A 14820-nucleotide genomic window follows, 5' to 3' on the forward strand; every position below is an offset into this window, starting at 1 on the left:
CTCGATAATGTCATGATGTCTCACGAGTTCAGTATTTGCGCTAAACCTGCGCAGATTTGGCTTGCATGAACTTCCCAAAGAAATTAATGAGTGAACATAACTTACAAAAAGTAACCCACCAAACTGGCTAGTGATTTGACCGCGTTACCCACCACAGCTGATTTTTACCCACATTTGGCGGGTTGGCGGGTGTTAATTTGAAACCCTGTTTGTAATGTATATTATGTGTCTATTTGAGACATTTTAATGGACTGATAAAGGTAGCTGTAAAGTATTATTGTTGAAGTACAATGTCGTTTTGACCATAATAATGTACCAAATCTAACTCTTTTAAATATTACAGTTAGTATAGAAAAATACTATACATACATTTATAGGTGAAGTCAAACTCTGTGACGTCAAACTTCCCTGTGCAAAGGATCATGGGGGCCTGAAGTGTCCATCAGTTGTACCCTTCGAAATCCTTCATTCCGAAAGGCCCTTTGAAGTGGCCAGTTTTGAGCACTTCGGTTTGGAACGACCCTTCAATAATGCGGCCATGATTGTTTTCACTCTGAAGTGCCCTTCGGAGGGTGATATATCCCGTTTGGAACGCACCGACAGTTGAAGCAAATGTGCCGAATTGTGTCAAGGCTTCGAAACAATCAGACACCTGTCTCCACTGTGACACATAGTGGTCACTTGCACATGTTGCTCTGCCTTGACAACGATTTACAAATGATAACCTACGTTGTTTAGGCTTATGTCAAACAATAAAGTGTGTCCACATCATTGTAAGAGCAATTATGTTTTTTTATAGTTGTATTTTTTAATTGATTTGATTTTTTTTATATATAATGTGTTGAGTTTTTAACATGTGTCTACATGAGCTTGGTTTTGTAACCTTTAAGCTCCTCTTTGTGAATAATTATGATTATTTTGGTCATGAGAAGTGAACATTAATAAAAGAAATCAAGCCACAGTCTGTCACATTTGTTACATTGTAAGATTTTTATTTTGCCGCCTGTCGGTCGAAACGCTTGTGAACCGCACCAAAGCTTAATTTAGCCATTGTCACGTGACATGGGTGTTTTGAATCACACTTCGGAGCAGTGTTTCGAAACATCTATGCTTCGGGATCTCGACACTGCGTCGAAACGTCAGTTTAGCGTCAGCCATCCCTATATAAATCTTGGAAGAGCCAGGACAATTTTCAATATAACTCCGATTGGATTCATCTGAAAGAAAGTCATACACCTAGGATGTCTTGAGGGTGAGTAAATCATGGGCTAATTTTCATTTGTGGGTGAACTATCCCCTTAAATACAAAGTTCTGTCATTAAACTCTATGTCGCAGGCCAATAGGTTCTAACTCAGGCCCTGTCCACACGAACGCGGTTATTTTTAAAACCGCAGCTTTTTCTACGCAGTTTGGCCGTTCGTCCACACGCAAACGCAGCACCAGGTCACTGAAACTGAACATTTTTGAAAACGCCTGCCAGGGTGAAGAATTTCAAAAACTCTGGTTGCAGTGTTGTCGTATAGACAGCGAAACCGTAGTTTTTGGCTTGTGACGTCGGAGCCTGCGCTGTTATCTTCGCCTACTGGAAACTTTTTCAGGCTTCTGATTGGCCAACATGGCTTTACGGTTGAGATTATATCGCCACCTGTTGGTTTGGCATGCTCTTGACAGTGCTTCATAGCATGCGTTTGCGTTTTCATGTGGACGGAGATTTTTTTTTAAACGGATTTTTATAAAAATACTTGTGTACGTGTGGACATGGCCTCAATCTGATAAAAAATAACATCATTATTCACATGGCGCAGCTGATTGGTTTCTTTTCACATCAGCAGCCAATGAGCTAGCTGCTCAACATTCAAATACTTGGCTAGTGCTTGCTTTAGCAGTTGCAGCGCGCTTCAGAAACCCTCCACCTCCGGGGTGATTTCATGCATGTTATAAATGATGGTTATTGCATATGTTATTTGTGCAGCGGCAGCATTTCTTATGTATGTTTACCTGCATTGTTTTTTCTGACTTTATTTATTCTCATGTTCCCAAATGAGTTTATTTTTTACTACTTAAGTGAATAAATAAAACAATAAAATATTGAAACAATATTTTTGTTTATCTTGCTTTATTATAAATTCAGATTAAGACTTAAACAGTCACATAAACATGTTATAACATGCCTTATGCTTTATACATTGTACGCTCGCCGATACAATGTGTTCATGAAGCAAGACCACATAATCGTACCAAGTGTGTAAATTTAATGTAAAATAAAAAAAAAAAACGCTTTTAAACCAAAGTGCATTTACACAAGTTGAGAAAAACAAAAAGATTAAATAAATTGTAAGTTTAGAAAAGCTTCTTTACTCCCATCAGTACTAATAGTATCATACTGTTCCTGGAATATCAAATTTAATTAAGCATGACAAGAAATTTAAAGTTTAGTAACAACGTGAAATGTAAAATATACCAGTTAGCAGGTAAACACTTTGCAAAATAATATTTGCAAAATTAGTAGAACATTAAAGAAAGCAGCATGGTTTCCACTGTTAAACAATGCACAACTCAGGTCACTTTTTCCAGTGCTGTTCAACACAAACACAGTTTCACACCAAAGATCAGGCTGATCTGTCCTGTTTTTGACAGTGGTGACTTTAAAATTCTCATATGGAGGAATCAGCACCTCTTTCTCATCGGGATACTTAGAGTATTTTGTCAGATTAGCACCTTCACAAGTGTAGATTTCAAAACAAGATTTATTTCCAAAACCCTGTATCACTGTTCGATCAAGAGAGGAGGATGAAAATGAGCTCAAACGAACCTCTTTGCTCTTAACATCAAATTTAACATTTGTACCACGATAAGTTACATAGCATCTATTTTGTGTTTTCTTCAGAATCTGTATCGCTTCTGTTAACAGAAAGTGAAGTGAATACCATGTGAATGTCCCCTCTCTGTATTTCTGTTTGTCAGTGCGAGTGGCACTAGTGAAATTATTATATACTGTAGAGTCTTTGTTAGTGTAAACATGAATAGCGACTGAATGAATCTGCTGCAAGTTATCCTCTGCTTTATTTGCATTCTCTTCACCTTCTTGCCAAGTCTTATTAAATTCAGCTGAGCCAGATCTTTCCTTCTCTAGCAATGTCTTCACCAGATTCGCCATTTTCATAGTACAACCGTCATATTGGTCATCGACAGAATTTGGTGCCATATCCAATGGAAATATCTGTCCTTCAACAGTTGTTCTGTGATCCTGCAGCAACAGGAATCATAATGATCAACCATCAGTATTCATGTATGTAATATTCATACTAGAACACAAGCTTACCTGTCCTAGAGCAGCTAAAATGAGAAGAAGAGCTTCAATGAGCAGCGGTATCTTGATTGTCAAATCTCCAGATCTAGTAGATCTAGTGAAGCACAGATTCTGAAAGTCAAACAAAGCAGGGTTTAACAAATGCTATATCTATTTAAATGGAAACCAATATTTACATAGATGTTTACAATAAAACGGTTATATTGTCCTTTTAATTTAAACCCAAACGTACCTAAAAAAATACGTTTCTCTTTTGTTGTCAGATTGTGAGTTTTCTTTTTGTTATTTTTCAGGTGCTCAGGAGCAACAGCCGAGAGGAGAAGATCAGAAAAGTCAGTCGCTCACAGTCAGACGACAATGACTCTTCAAACCAGGAGATGAGGCTTTTGTATATCGCAGATCATCCGTGTCCATGTGTTCTGTGTGGGTCTGTGAGTGAGATAAATGATGCATCACAGTACATTGTTCATCCAGATGACTATTTGGAGAGTCAGTTGGAACAACATTTGAACAGGTATTTCAACAAAATAGTCTTTGTTGGCATAAATTCCTACTACAACAAACACTGTTCAAGCAAATTCTTAACATTAGTTAGGAGAACATTTTGCAAGTTTGATATTTTACAGTTTTGACTTAAGGATGTGTAAACTTAAAATTGAACCAATTTAATGCAAATGAAATTTATAAAACCTGCCTAGCAAATAGATAGATAGCAAGATTGCAAACCCCTATGAAATTGTGAAATAGCATTTATTTTGTGTTTTCTTCTGAATCTGTATCACTTCTGTAAAAAAAAACCGAGGTGAATTCCATCAGTATACCATTTTTTAATGTTGGTTGAAATCATTATGGACTTTAGGGCTCCATGTCAATACATCAAAAATCTGACGTCACTTCTTTTGAAGTCCACACACCATTTATTCATTGTGTCACATGGGAATGGTTGACTATCACAAAAGATGTTTTTGGCTTTTGTCTGAAAAACATTTCACCCGAATTTGGGTTTATCTGTTGAAAGCTCTAGGACAAGTCTGAGCAAGTATGTTTTCAACAATGTTTAATAGTGTTTTCTAGACCATTTATTCCATACATTTCTAACACTGAAGTGATATTTTTACTTTTGGTGGTGCTATAGGGTTTGAGAGAGTGACAACAAATTTGGTCAGATGATTTTTCTGTGCCTGTCCTATAACTGTGCAAAATTTACTAACATTTTACTATGCTTTTCTGCCTGTCTATGGCAAAGGGAATAAAAAAAATAAGAAAACTAATAGATTCAATAGATGCCAATGCAAGGTTGCTTTCCACATTTTCTGCCGGAACCAGACACATGCAGATCTTCAGGTGGAAACACACTCCAACTTTAAAATGCATCTGTATCTGTTTGTCTAACATGAATAAATGGCATTAAAAATTATGAATGCACCTGTATCACAACACACCCAGTCATGTAGTTGTGCTTGTTTGGTTTGTTCGTCATAATCCTGAAACATTGGGTCCTCGTATTCAAACTCTTTTCCATGAACATAGCTGAGATGATGGTGGAGACTGTCATTTACTGGCTGGTTTGTATCAAATGGATTTCCTGCAGGAATTATGAAAATACTTAGAAGATCCAAAGTATTTAATTTGAGAAATTTTAGTAAATCACACAAGAAGTCTTGAAACCTTGAAACTTCTCAAATGCTTCCCACAGATAGCGTTTCAGACACTTTTGTCTCTTCGCTCAGTTGTTTGCGCATTACAAACAAGTCCACTTCACAGTACTAGCATCTCATGAAATATACTATAAGTGTCTTCTTGTCCTCTGAGTTGTGTGAGTCTTCATTTACCTGCATTGTTTTTGCTGACTTTGTGTTGTTTGTTCATCCTCATGTGCCCAATTTCTTACTACTGAAGTGAATCAATTGCTTTTGACACCATATTTTAGTAAATCTTGTGTTTTTTATTATTATATCACCTGTCACATGGACATGTTGTAACATGACTGTCACTTTACAGTGTACCCTCTTTAGAGAGCAACCAACCGTTTTTTCAGTTTTTCAGAAATGTATTTAGAGGCACGTATTTTGAATGAGCCTATGTTGGTTGTAACATTTCACTAAAAATATACAATGAGTTCATGAAACAAGACCACGTAATTGTACCAGATGAGTAAAGTAAAACTAAGAAGAAGAAGAAAACAGATAAATAAATAAAATTAAAAAGGTTAACAATCAGAAACAAATCTATATAGCATCTATTTTGTGTTTTCTTCAGAATCTGTATCGCTTCTGTTAACAGAAAGTGAAGTGAATACCATGTGAATGTCCCCTCTCTGTATTTCTGTTTGTCAGTGCGAGTGGCACTAGTGAAATTACTATATACTGTAGAGTCTTTGTAAGTGTAAACATGAATAGCAACTGAATGAATCTGCTGCAAGTTATCCTCTGCTTTCTTTGCATTCTTCTTGCCAAGTCTTGATAAATTCAGCTGATCCAGATCTTTCATTCTCTATAGTATTTCTCCACCTTGGCTGCCATTTCATTTGTACATCCCTCATATTGGTCATCAGCAGAATTTGGTATATCTAATGGAAATATCTTTTCAACAGCAGCAGCTGCTCTGTGATCCTGCAGCAACAGGAATCATAATGATCAATCATCAGTAATCATGCCTGTAATATTCATACTAGAACACAAGCTTACCTGTCCTAGAGCAGCTAAAATGAGAAGAAGAGCAGCATCTTGATTCAATTGAATCCCTCAGATGCTCTAGTAGATCTAGTGAAGCACAGATGCTGAAAGACAACCAGAGACACAATAGGGTTTAGCAAGTACAAAATATTTCACAATAGGAACATGTACATACATACCAACATATATAAGTTTTAAAATCATATTCATTCTAGTATCAGAACTGTTCGAAATAATCACTTATATAGTGTTTTTTTAGTTTAACCCCAAACTTACCTGAGAATACTGTTCTCTCTTGTTGTCAGATTATGTTTTTCTTTTTGTTATTTTTCAGGAGCTCAGAAGCAACGAGAGGAGAAGATCAGAAAAGTCAGTCACTCACAGCCAGACATCAATTCAAACTAAGAGATGAGGAAAGTGGCTTTTGTATATCACAAATGTCATCTTGACGCATGTAGTGCATTTGTTTAGCTTACCTTGGCCCAACTCCAAGAACCCTCTTAAATTCAGAAAACCCGCCTGGATATTTAGAAAGAATGCAATCCTTTATGAAATTGTTCAGGAATGTGATGTAAAGATTCTGATGTGATGTGACAGAACCAAAACAAACCGCTTTGTTCAGAACAAAAGTGGTTAAAAGTGGCTTCTAGACCATTTATTACAAACTTCACTAGCTAAAACTGAAGTGGAATTTGAATTTTTGGTGGCGCTATAGGTTTGGAGAAACTGACACCAAATTTGGTCAGATGATTTTTCAGAAACTGCCCTAAAACTGTGCCAAATTTAATAACATTTTACCATATAGTGCTGCCTGTTAATAGCAAAGGGATCAGAAGAATAGTAAGAAAACGTATAGATAATAGATGCCAATGCAACTTTGATGCTTGGCCTCTAATACTGCTCTTTAAAAAGGCAAGATCATACATCAAGAATCATACATTTGTGTAATAGGTGGAGACACACCAACTATAAAATGCATCTCTATCTGTTTCTCTGAAGTGACAAAATGGCATTAAAAAGTATGAATGTACCTGTATCACAACCCAGTCATGCAGTTGTGCTTGTTTACCTTGTTTACCATAATCCTAAAACTTGGGGTCCTTATATTCAACCCATTTTCCATAAACAATAGGTGAAATGGTGGACAAAATGCCATTCACAGTTGTCAAATCCTGGCATTTGTACATGCAAAATTAATTTTATAAATAATTTACTTTCATTCTACTTTTAAAGGATAAGATTACAAAAAAATTAAATATAATTAAAATTGTATCTTGTGTAGTATGTTAGAGATAAATTATCCATATCAAGGTTTTCCTCACAGGATAATGATTTTCCATAATTTTTCCAGTTGGTCACATTTATGTTCCCACCATAACATGCAGTCACAAAATGTTTTGTTATCAAAGAGAATTATGAGAGAAAATAAGGTGCTTTGAGAGATTTATTTGGTTAACAGAAGCTGAATGTGAATCTGATAAAAAAAAAAAAGCTTAAGCACTCTAATTTGTCTGTACAATCCAACAAATGCTGTAATTCAATATAACAAGACAATCAATGTTCAATAACAACAAAAAACATGTAGTACCTACAGGTTAAATGGTTAGTACTTAAACACATAACAAAATAATGTTAAAATTACTATTAAAATTATTTTATTTTTTATTTTTTGTCCTGAACCGATGTACATTTGTAAATTCAAATAACTTTGGTCTGTGCATATCAGAGTACTTTGATGTACTTTATGGTCTTGGATGGTTTCTTGAATAGAGCACAGTTCAGGTCACTTTTTATTCCAATGCTGTTCAACTCAAACACAGTCTGACACTTGAGATTTTTCTGATCTGTTTTTGTCTTGACAGCAGTGACATTAAACGTCTCATAAGGAGGAATCAGCACCTCTTCCTCATAAGGAAGCCTAGAATATTTTTTAATATTAGCACCTTCACAAGTGCGAATTTCAAAACAAGAAACATTTCCAAAACTGTGTGCCCTGCCAGGATAAACAGAGGAGGATGTAAATGAGCCAAAACGAATGCCTATAAAATCATGCTCATTAAATTTAACATTTGTACCACGATAAGTTAAATAGCATTTATTTTGTTGTTTCTTCAGAATCTGTATCGCATCTGTTAACAGAAAGTAACGTGAATACCATTTGTATGTCATGACTGTGTAGTTTTTTTTGCCATTACGAGTGTCATTGTTGAATTGAACATATATTTTAGAATTTGGGTCAGTGTACACCCAGATAGCAATTTTATGTTCTTTTTTTAATTTGCTGAAAATATTCCAGTTATGGGTAACATTCTTTTCAGCATGTTTCCAAGCATTTCTAAAATCAGTTGAGTTATTGAGTTCCTTCTTCAGATAGTTAGTCCACACATGATTTGACATGTTCTCTCTACAGCCCTTATATTGGTCATCAACTGAATTCGGTGCCATATCCAATGGATATATCTTTCTTGCAGCAGCAGCTCTGTGATCCTGCAGCAACAGGAATCATAATGATCAATCATCAGTATTAATGTCTGTAATATTCATACTAGAACACAAGCTTACCTGTCCTAGAGCAGCTAAAATGAGCAGAAGAGCTTCAATGATCAGCAGCATCTTGATTCAGTCGAATCCCTCAGATGATCTATTAAGAAATAGTGAAGCGCAGATGCTGAAAGACAAGAAACACAAAATTGTCTCACAGGTCAAATCCCTCAGATGATCTAGTAGATCTAGTGAAGAACAGCTGCTGAAAGACAACCAGAGACACAGGGCTTAACAAATACTTCATATGTATATCACTTCAGTAAGAACATGCACATAGATTTGCCCAATGACCTTGATCAATGATATTTTACCCCCAAACTTACCTTAAAAGATTCTGAGTTTTCTTTTTGCTGTTTTTCAGGAGCTCAAGAGCAACGAAGAGAACATCCGAAAAGTCAGTCGCTCACAGCCAGACAACAACGACTCTTCAAACAAACAGATGTCGAGGCTGAAGTTGCTTTTTATATTGCTAATAATGTGTGTGTGTTTTCTGAAATATAACAGCTGAAGTGTGATCTTGTTGCATTCAGCTCAGCTAAACTGTTGAGCTCGTCTAGTGCAACACTTGTGAAGGTCTGCGTGTGGTTTCACACTGGACTAACAAAGGCTAAAAAAAAAACATTACACTTCAAGCAATTCTGACTCTATGAAAGTTACAGCTGGAAGACATTATCAGAATTAAACAAAATAAATACAAATTACATTATTCCCAGTCCCAGCCTCCATCTCTTCTGCCCTGTCAATTCCTGTATCATCTCTACTGTCTCCATCTCAAAAAAAGGCCTTACAAATAATATTTACAAATTTTGTATAAGACTATGAATGTCCTGCAAAACATGTGGAAACACTTAAAACAGAAGTTATCAACCAGTGCTGGCAATTTAGCAACTTTGTGAATAAATAGTGACTTTTATTCCTTTTAAAATGATTAGCAATAAATCAAGTGACTTTTTGGATTGCTAGTTAAGGTCAGTCACTATATATCATACTCGTTTCGTTGTCTGACAGAAAATATGTAAATAACAACAGCTTTATTTGACATTCACTTATATATTATTAAAATACAGTGCATGACATCATCTAGCAACATTTAATGACTTTTTGAGCAGTCTTTAGATACTTTGCATAGTTCACTGAGTCGTTGTTTCCCAAAATTATAGTTCCAATGAACATTTGCACATAGCTTCACAAAATTCTGTGGTTGGAACGACACCTCTTGACCTGTGGTTAGAAGAGTCTTGTTTGCATGACATGTGGACTTTATAAATCCTTACCTTGAGCAAAATAAGCAAGCTGACATTCAGTACAATCTATACACTGTAAAAAAAATTCCGTCAAATTTACGGTAAAAAACCGGCAGCTGTGGTTGCTGGAATTTTACCATAAAAAATACGGTAGCAACGTTTTAGGTTTTACGGTTTTAACTTAAATTTACAGTTAACTACCATCATTTCATTAACTGATATAATGTTAATATACCAACCTTATTGAAGTACTGAAATCTGTTTTGTACCTTTGTAATACACTGATAACCACCAAATGCAGGCGGTGATGAGAAAGTCACATGATGAACCAAAGCCCATCACAAGCAGTTCTTAAATAATAACATATATAGAAGGTGCACAGTGTCAGTCACATGAACACTAAACACCATAATGGTAACACACATGAAACCGAAATAATGCAATAAACATTCATAACAACATTAGGTGTAACACACAAACCTAATATACAAAACTGATAAGAAAAAACTAAGAAGAAACATAGTTACTTCAACAAAAAAAACATCAAATTTGAAATGTAACGCAGGGAATTCTGGGAATGTCAATTTACGGTTATTCACTGTAAATTAAACGGTATTTTTCACTTCCAAAAACGGTATACTACCGTAAAACTAATGTCCAATACATGTAATGTCCAATACAGTTTTTCACCTTATATAGTAGGGGAATTTACCGTTAACCATTTAACAGGTTTTTACTGTAGCATTTTTACAGTCTTTTACCGTTAAATTCACGGTAATTTTTTACAGTGTAGCTTTAATTTCTAATATATGTGACCCTGGGGCACAACACCAGTTTTAAGTCGCTGGGGTATATTTGTAGCAATAGCCAAAAATACATTGTATGGGTCAAAATTATTTATTTTTCTTTTATGCCAAAAATCATTAGGATATTAAGTAACGATCATGTTCCATGAAGATATTTTGTAAATTTCTTACTGTAAATATATAAAAACTTAATTTTTGATTAGTAATATGCATTGCTAAGAACTTCATCTGGACAACTTTAAGGTCAATTTTCTCAGTATTTAGATTTTTTGCACCCTCAGATTCCAGATTTCCAAATAGTTGCATCTCGGCCAAATATTGTCCTATCCTAACAAACCATACATCAATGGAAAGCTTATTTATTCAGCTTTCAGTATATAAATTCAGTGTATAAATCTCAGTTCTCAAATCTCGAAAAATTGGCCCTTATGACTGGTTTTGTGGTCCAGGGTCACATTTACAAATTTCATTTATGTCTTTAGTTTGTCAAGAAATGTGAGCGCCCAGTCAGATATATTTAGGTTTTCTGAGAAGCCTTTGCATCTGGATATGAAACAAGCATTTGGTTTCCCTTTTAGTCTCTTTGCTCCTGATTTCAATGCTTAATATCTCAGCACTTCTTACTTTCTGTACTTCTTTCTCTGAACTTTGATGTATTACAATTGCTATTTTGTTGAAGTTGCCTTTTTATTTAGCTAATAATGTGTGTGTGTTCTGAGCTGAAGTGTGATCTGCTGAAGTGTTATCTTTTAGCTCAACTAAACTGTTGAGCTCATCATAATGCAACACTTGTGAAGGTCTGTGTGTGGTTTCACACGGTACGAGTTCCTGGCTAGACATGTAAAAACAACCTTTACATGCCTTGTTAGTAGTTGTAGTTGTAATTCGAGCAGTTTTGGCTCTATTAAAGTTACAGATGCGATACAGATTCTGAATTAAACACATGAAATATAAAGAAAACTATGTGGTTCAAAAGTTGTAGGCTATAAGATCATGAAGCCACCTTTCTTTATTGGCCAAAAGCATAAGTATTCGTGGTTTTAAAATCAAAACTTGTGAAACTTGCTAATTTGACAATATATTACTCATTCTGATAAGAAAGACATCATATATGTAGGCCATGGTTAAGTTAAAGGGATAGTTCACCCAAAAATAATGTAAAAGTAATGGCTACCACTAACCGTTTGGTTACCCATATTCTTTGAAATATCTTCTTTTATGTTCAACAGAAGATAGAAATTCATAAATGACAGTAAAATTTTCAATTTTGGGTGAACTACCACTTTAAATGTCAGAAGTCATGTATACACTTTGACCAGTGGGTGGTGCTGTAACCAAACACAAACTTTAAAGCTGTGCCAAGGTTTTTTTTATTTATTTTTTTTTTTGCCAAGTTTTTTTTTTTTTTTACACAGTCGGCAGTAAAAAAAAAAGTGTTGATAACCAAGACCACAACAAAGTTTACACTGTATTTACTTCAAGTTGCAGAATTTGCAAACCTCTTATAAATGAATAGAAAATTAAACAGCTTACATAATATTGAGGTTGATCATTTTCTGAAGCACCTAATTTTACTGATCATTTGTTGAAAAAGACAATATATAAATATATATATATATATAGTAATGAACAAGTATACGTTTGAAGAGACCCATTGTCGTTCTTGATATTTCATTGTTTAGGCTCCTTATGAAAATATGATAAAGTTTTATGTTTTTATAACAAGAATTACATAGAGAATAGAGTGTGTTTTAGAGTATGCTTTTATATAATTTCTTCATGTAATTAGAATACATTTTTTTGCCTACTCAGTTGTTTCCCCATACACAGCTTACAGAGTTACATGTTAAACTTGATCAAAACAAGACAAAGCAGAAAAATTTGATGATTGCTAACTTTTATGACACTACAAAGCGTCATTACTGATTTACTTAAAAGCTTGTGAAGATTGTTTTTTTATTTAGAATTAATCAAACAATCATATATTATAATAGAAGCAACGTTCACTTTGAAGATACACAGTGAATGAAGATTTAAAGTTTGGCCCTGTCTTGAACTAGTTTTGCATCAACACCACAGTTCAGGTAACTTACTGTTCCAGTGCTTTTCAAAGTGAACACAGTGTCACACCAGGCACCTTTCTGCCCTTTCGTCTTGACATCAGTGATTTTAAACTTCTCATATGGAGGAATCAGCACCTCTTCCTGGTCAGGATACATAGAGTATTTTATCACAGAAATACCTTCACAAGTTTCAATTTCAAAACAAGATCTAGGTCCGAAACCACTTGCTACTGCTTGATCAAACGAGGAGGACGTAAATGAGCCGAAACGAATCTCTTTGTTCAGAACGTCCTTAGCAAATTCAACTGGAGTACCACGATATGTTGAATAGCATTTAGTTTGTGTTTTCTTCAGAATCTTTGTTGCATCTGTTAACAAAAAGTGAAGTGAATACCATGTGAATGTCTTGTCTTTGTATTTTTGTTTCTCACTACGGACAGCGTTATTGAAGTGACGATATACAACAGAATTATTGTTAGTGTACACATAAATGGCAACTGAATGAATCCGTTTCAAATTATCCTCTGGATTCTTGGCTTTATTTTCACCATCATGCCAAGTGTTATTAAATTCAGCTGAGTTACTGATTTCCATCTTCAGATATTTTGTTTTCACCAAGTCTGCCATTTTCTCTGTGCAGCCCTCATATTGGTCATCAACAGAATTTGGTGCCATATCCAATGGATATATCTTTCTTGCAGCACCAGCAGCTCTGTGATCCTGCAGCAACATGAATCATAACAATCAATAATCAGTATTCATGTCTGTAATATTCATACTAGAACACAAGCTTACCTGTACTAGAGCAGCTAAAATTAGCAGAAGAGCTTCAATGATCAGCAGCATCTTGATTCAGTCGAATCCCTCAGATGATCTAGTAGATCTAGTGAAGAGCAGATGCTTAAACAACCTATAAACAAACACAATGCAATTAAACCTGTGACATTCACTGATTGAAGAATTATATTGACTTTTACTTTAAGCCCAAACTTACCTGAGAATACTGTTGTCTCTTTTTGTCAGATTCTGTTTTCAGTATTTTTCCGAAGTTCAGGAGCAACAATGAGATTAGAAGATCAGAAGAGTCACAGTCAGACGACAACGACTCTTCAACCCAAGAGATGGGGAAGTTGCTGTTTTATATCACTGATAATGTGTGCGTGTGTTGTGGGATATAACAGCTGAAGTGTGTTAAACAAACTGTTGAGCTCATCATAATGCAACTCTTGTGAAGGTCTATGTGCGGTTTCACACTGGACAAACTCTGGGCTTCTGTTTAGACGTGTAACAAGGCTTAACATGCCTCAGGCTTTTACCCCAGATCAGTTGTACTTTGAGCCATTCTGATTCTATAGAATGATAGAGATGCAATACAGATTCTGAGTTGAAATGAAATGAATGTGATTCAGTTTAGTTTGCATCATCATTTCTTGATCTGGTCTAGAGAGGAGTTTCATCAGTTTTCATTAAAAAAGGACAATTTTCTCTTTTTCTGTTTATTGTATATCTGTTCACCAAAGAGTAATACTTTGTTATCATGACAATGATGCATAGTAGGAGAAAATTTCAAGGACATACATTTCTCTAATCCAAAGATAACGAACAACGTCTATTTAAGGGGTGAAAATAGATAAATGAAACACACTGTTTCAAATCTACCCGCAGTACAATCCTATTGTGTCAGACGCTGTCTAGGCCTTGACATTTAGGATGAAGTGATAAAGGCCACAACTGATTCTGACAACACAACTAGTAACTGAATAAGAGTTGATTAATGATTAATTCATGAGTATGTGAATGAGCTACTCACTTACTAATTAATTAATTAATTAGTTTGTTTATTTTGAATTTGAATTAAATTTGAAACTATTGTTCAACATTTTAGATATTAACTATTCCCAATTAGAATTTTTAATCTTAATTTGTCAGGGATTTACTAATGAACTGTGCATGGGTTATTTCACTCCTAGATGCTCTGCTATTGAATGGCTAATTATCAGATGTATATAATAAAGAACAGGAATAAAATGAAGAGCTGAAATAAAATTATTTTTTGTAAAATTAAATCTTTTAAAGGGGTCATATGATGCTGCTAAAAAGAACATTATTTTGTGTATTTGGTGTAATGAAATGTGTTTATGCGGTTTAAGGTTCAAAAAACACATTATTTTCCACAT

The 14820-nt window shown here is 34.9% G+C and overlaps 3 protein-coding genes across 3 annotated transcripts; all 3 read right to left on the reverse strand.

Moving 5' to 3' along the window:
• Positions 1 to 2465: 2465 nt before the first annotated feature.
• On the reverse strand, positions 2466 to 5186 carry LOC107673192 (ecto-ADP-ribosyltransferase 5-like). Its single transcript, XM_016466692.1, has 5 exons — positions 5144 to 5186; positions 4754 to 4896; positions 3657 to 3740; positions 3324 to 3422; positions 2466 to 3248 (listed from the first exon to the last, which is right to left on the reverse strand). The coding sequence occupies exons 1-5, from the start codon at positions 5184 to 5186 to the stop codon at positions 2466 to 2468; spliced, it is 1152 nt and encodes a 383-aa protein (XP_016322178.1).
• Positions 5187 to 5797: 611 nt separating this feature from the next.
• Positions 5798 to 8599, reverse strand: LOC107673193 (NAD(P)(+)--arginine ADP-ribosyltransferase 2-like). The gene is made up of 5 exons (XM_016466693.1): positions 8549 to 8599; positions 7718 to 8473; positions 6463 to 6505; positions 5999 to 6012; positions 5798 to 5923 (listed from the first exon to the last, which is right to left on the reverse strand). The coding sequence occupies exons 1-5, from the start codon at positions 8597 to 8599 to the stop codon at positions 5798 to 5800; spliced, it is 990 nt and encodes a 329-aa protein (XP_016322179.1).
• A 4014-nt stretch (positions 8600 to 12613) lies between these two features.
• LOC107673194 (ecto-ADP-ribosyltransferase 5-like) lies at positions 12614 to 13702 on the reverse strand. Its single transcript, XM_016466694.1, has 3 exons — positions 13638 to 13702; positions 13439 to 13553; positions 12614 to 13363 (listed from the first exon to the last, which is right to left on the reverse strand). The coding sequence occupies exons 2-3, from the start codon at positions 13487 to 13489 to the stop codon at positions 12614 to 12616; spliced, it is 801 nt and encodes a 266-aa protein (XP_016322180.1). The 5' UTR covers positions 13490 to 13553; positions 13638 to 13702.
• Positions 13703 to 14820: the final 1118 nt, after the last annotated feature.

The sequence above is a fragment of the Sinocyclocheilus anshuiensis genome, unplaced genomic scaffold (genome assembly GCF_001515605.1).
Source record: "Sinocyclocheilus anshuiensis isolate Anshui unplaced genomic scaffold, SAMN03320099.WGS_v1.1 scaffold724, whole genome shotgun sequence".
Classification (NCBI taxonomy): domain Eukaryota; kingdom Metazoa; phylum Chordata; class Actinopteri; order Cypriniformes; family Cyprinidae; genus Sinocyclocheilus; species Sinocyclocheilus anshuiensis.

Coding starts and splice junctions, on each gene's coding strand:
- LOC107673192 (XM_016466692.1), bottom strand. CDS start 5,186: ATGAGGATGAACAAACAACACAAAGTCAGCAAAAACAATGCAG. Junction 4,897..5,143: donor AGTCAGCAAAAACAATGCAG/GTAAATGAAGAC, acceptor TAATTCCTGCAG/GAAATCCATTTGATACAAAC. Junction 3,249..3,323: donor TTTTAGCTGCTCTAGGACAG/GTAAGCTTGTGT, acceptor CTGTTGCTGCAG/GATCACAGAACAACTGTTGA.
- LOC107673193 (XM_016466693.1), bottom strand. CDS start 8,599: ATGCTGCTGATCATTGAAGCTCTTCTGCTCATTTTAGCTGCTCTAGGA. Junction 8,474..8,548: donor TTTTAGCTGCTCTAGGACAG/GTAAGCTTGTGT, acceptor CTGTTGCTGCAG/GATCACAGAGCTGCTGCTGC. Junction 6,506..7,717: donor AGACCATAAAGTACATCAAA/GTACTCTGATAT, acceptor CTAAATATCCAG/GCGGGTTTTCTGAATTTAAG.
- LOC107673194 (XM_016466694.1), bottom strand. CDS start 13,489: ATGCTGCTGATCATTGAAGCTCTTCTGCTAATTTTAGCTGCTCTAGTA. Junction 13,364..13,438: donor TTTTAGCTGCTCTAGTACAG/GTAAGCTTGTGT, acceptor ATGTTGCTGCAG/GATCACAGAGCTGCTGGTGC.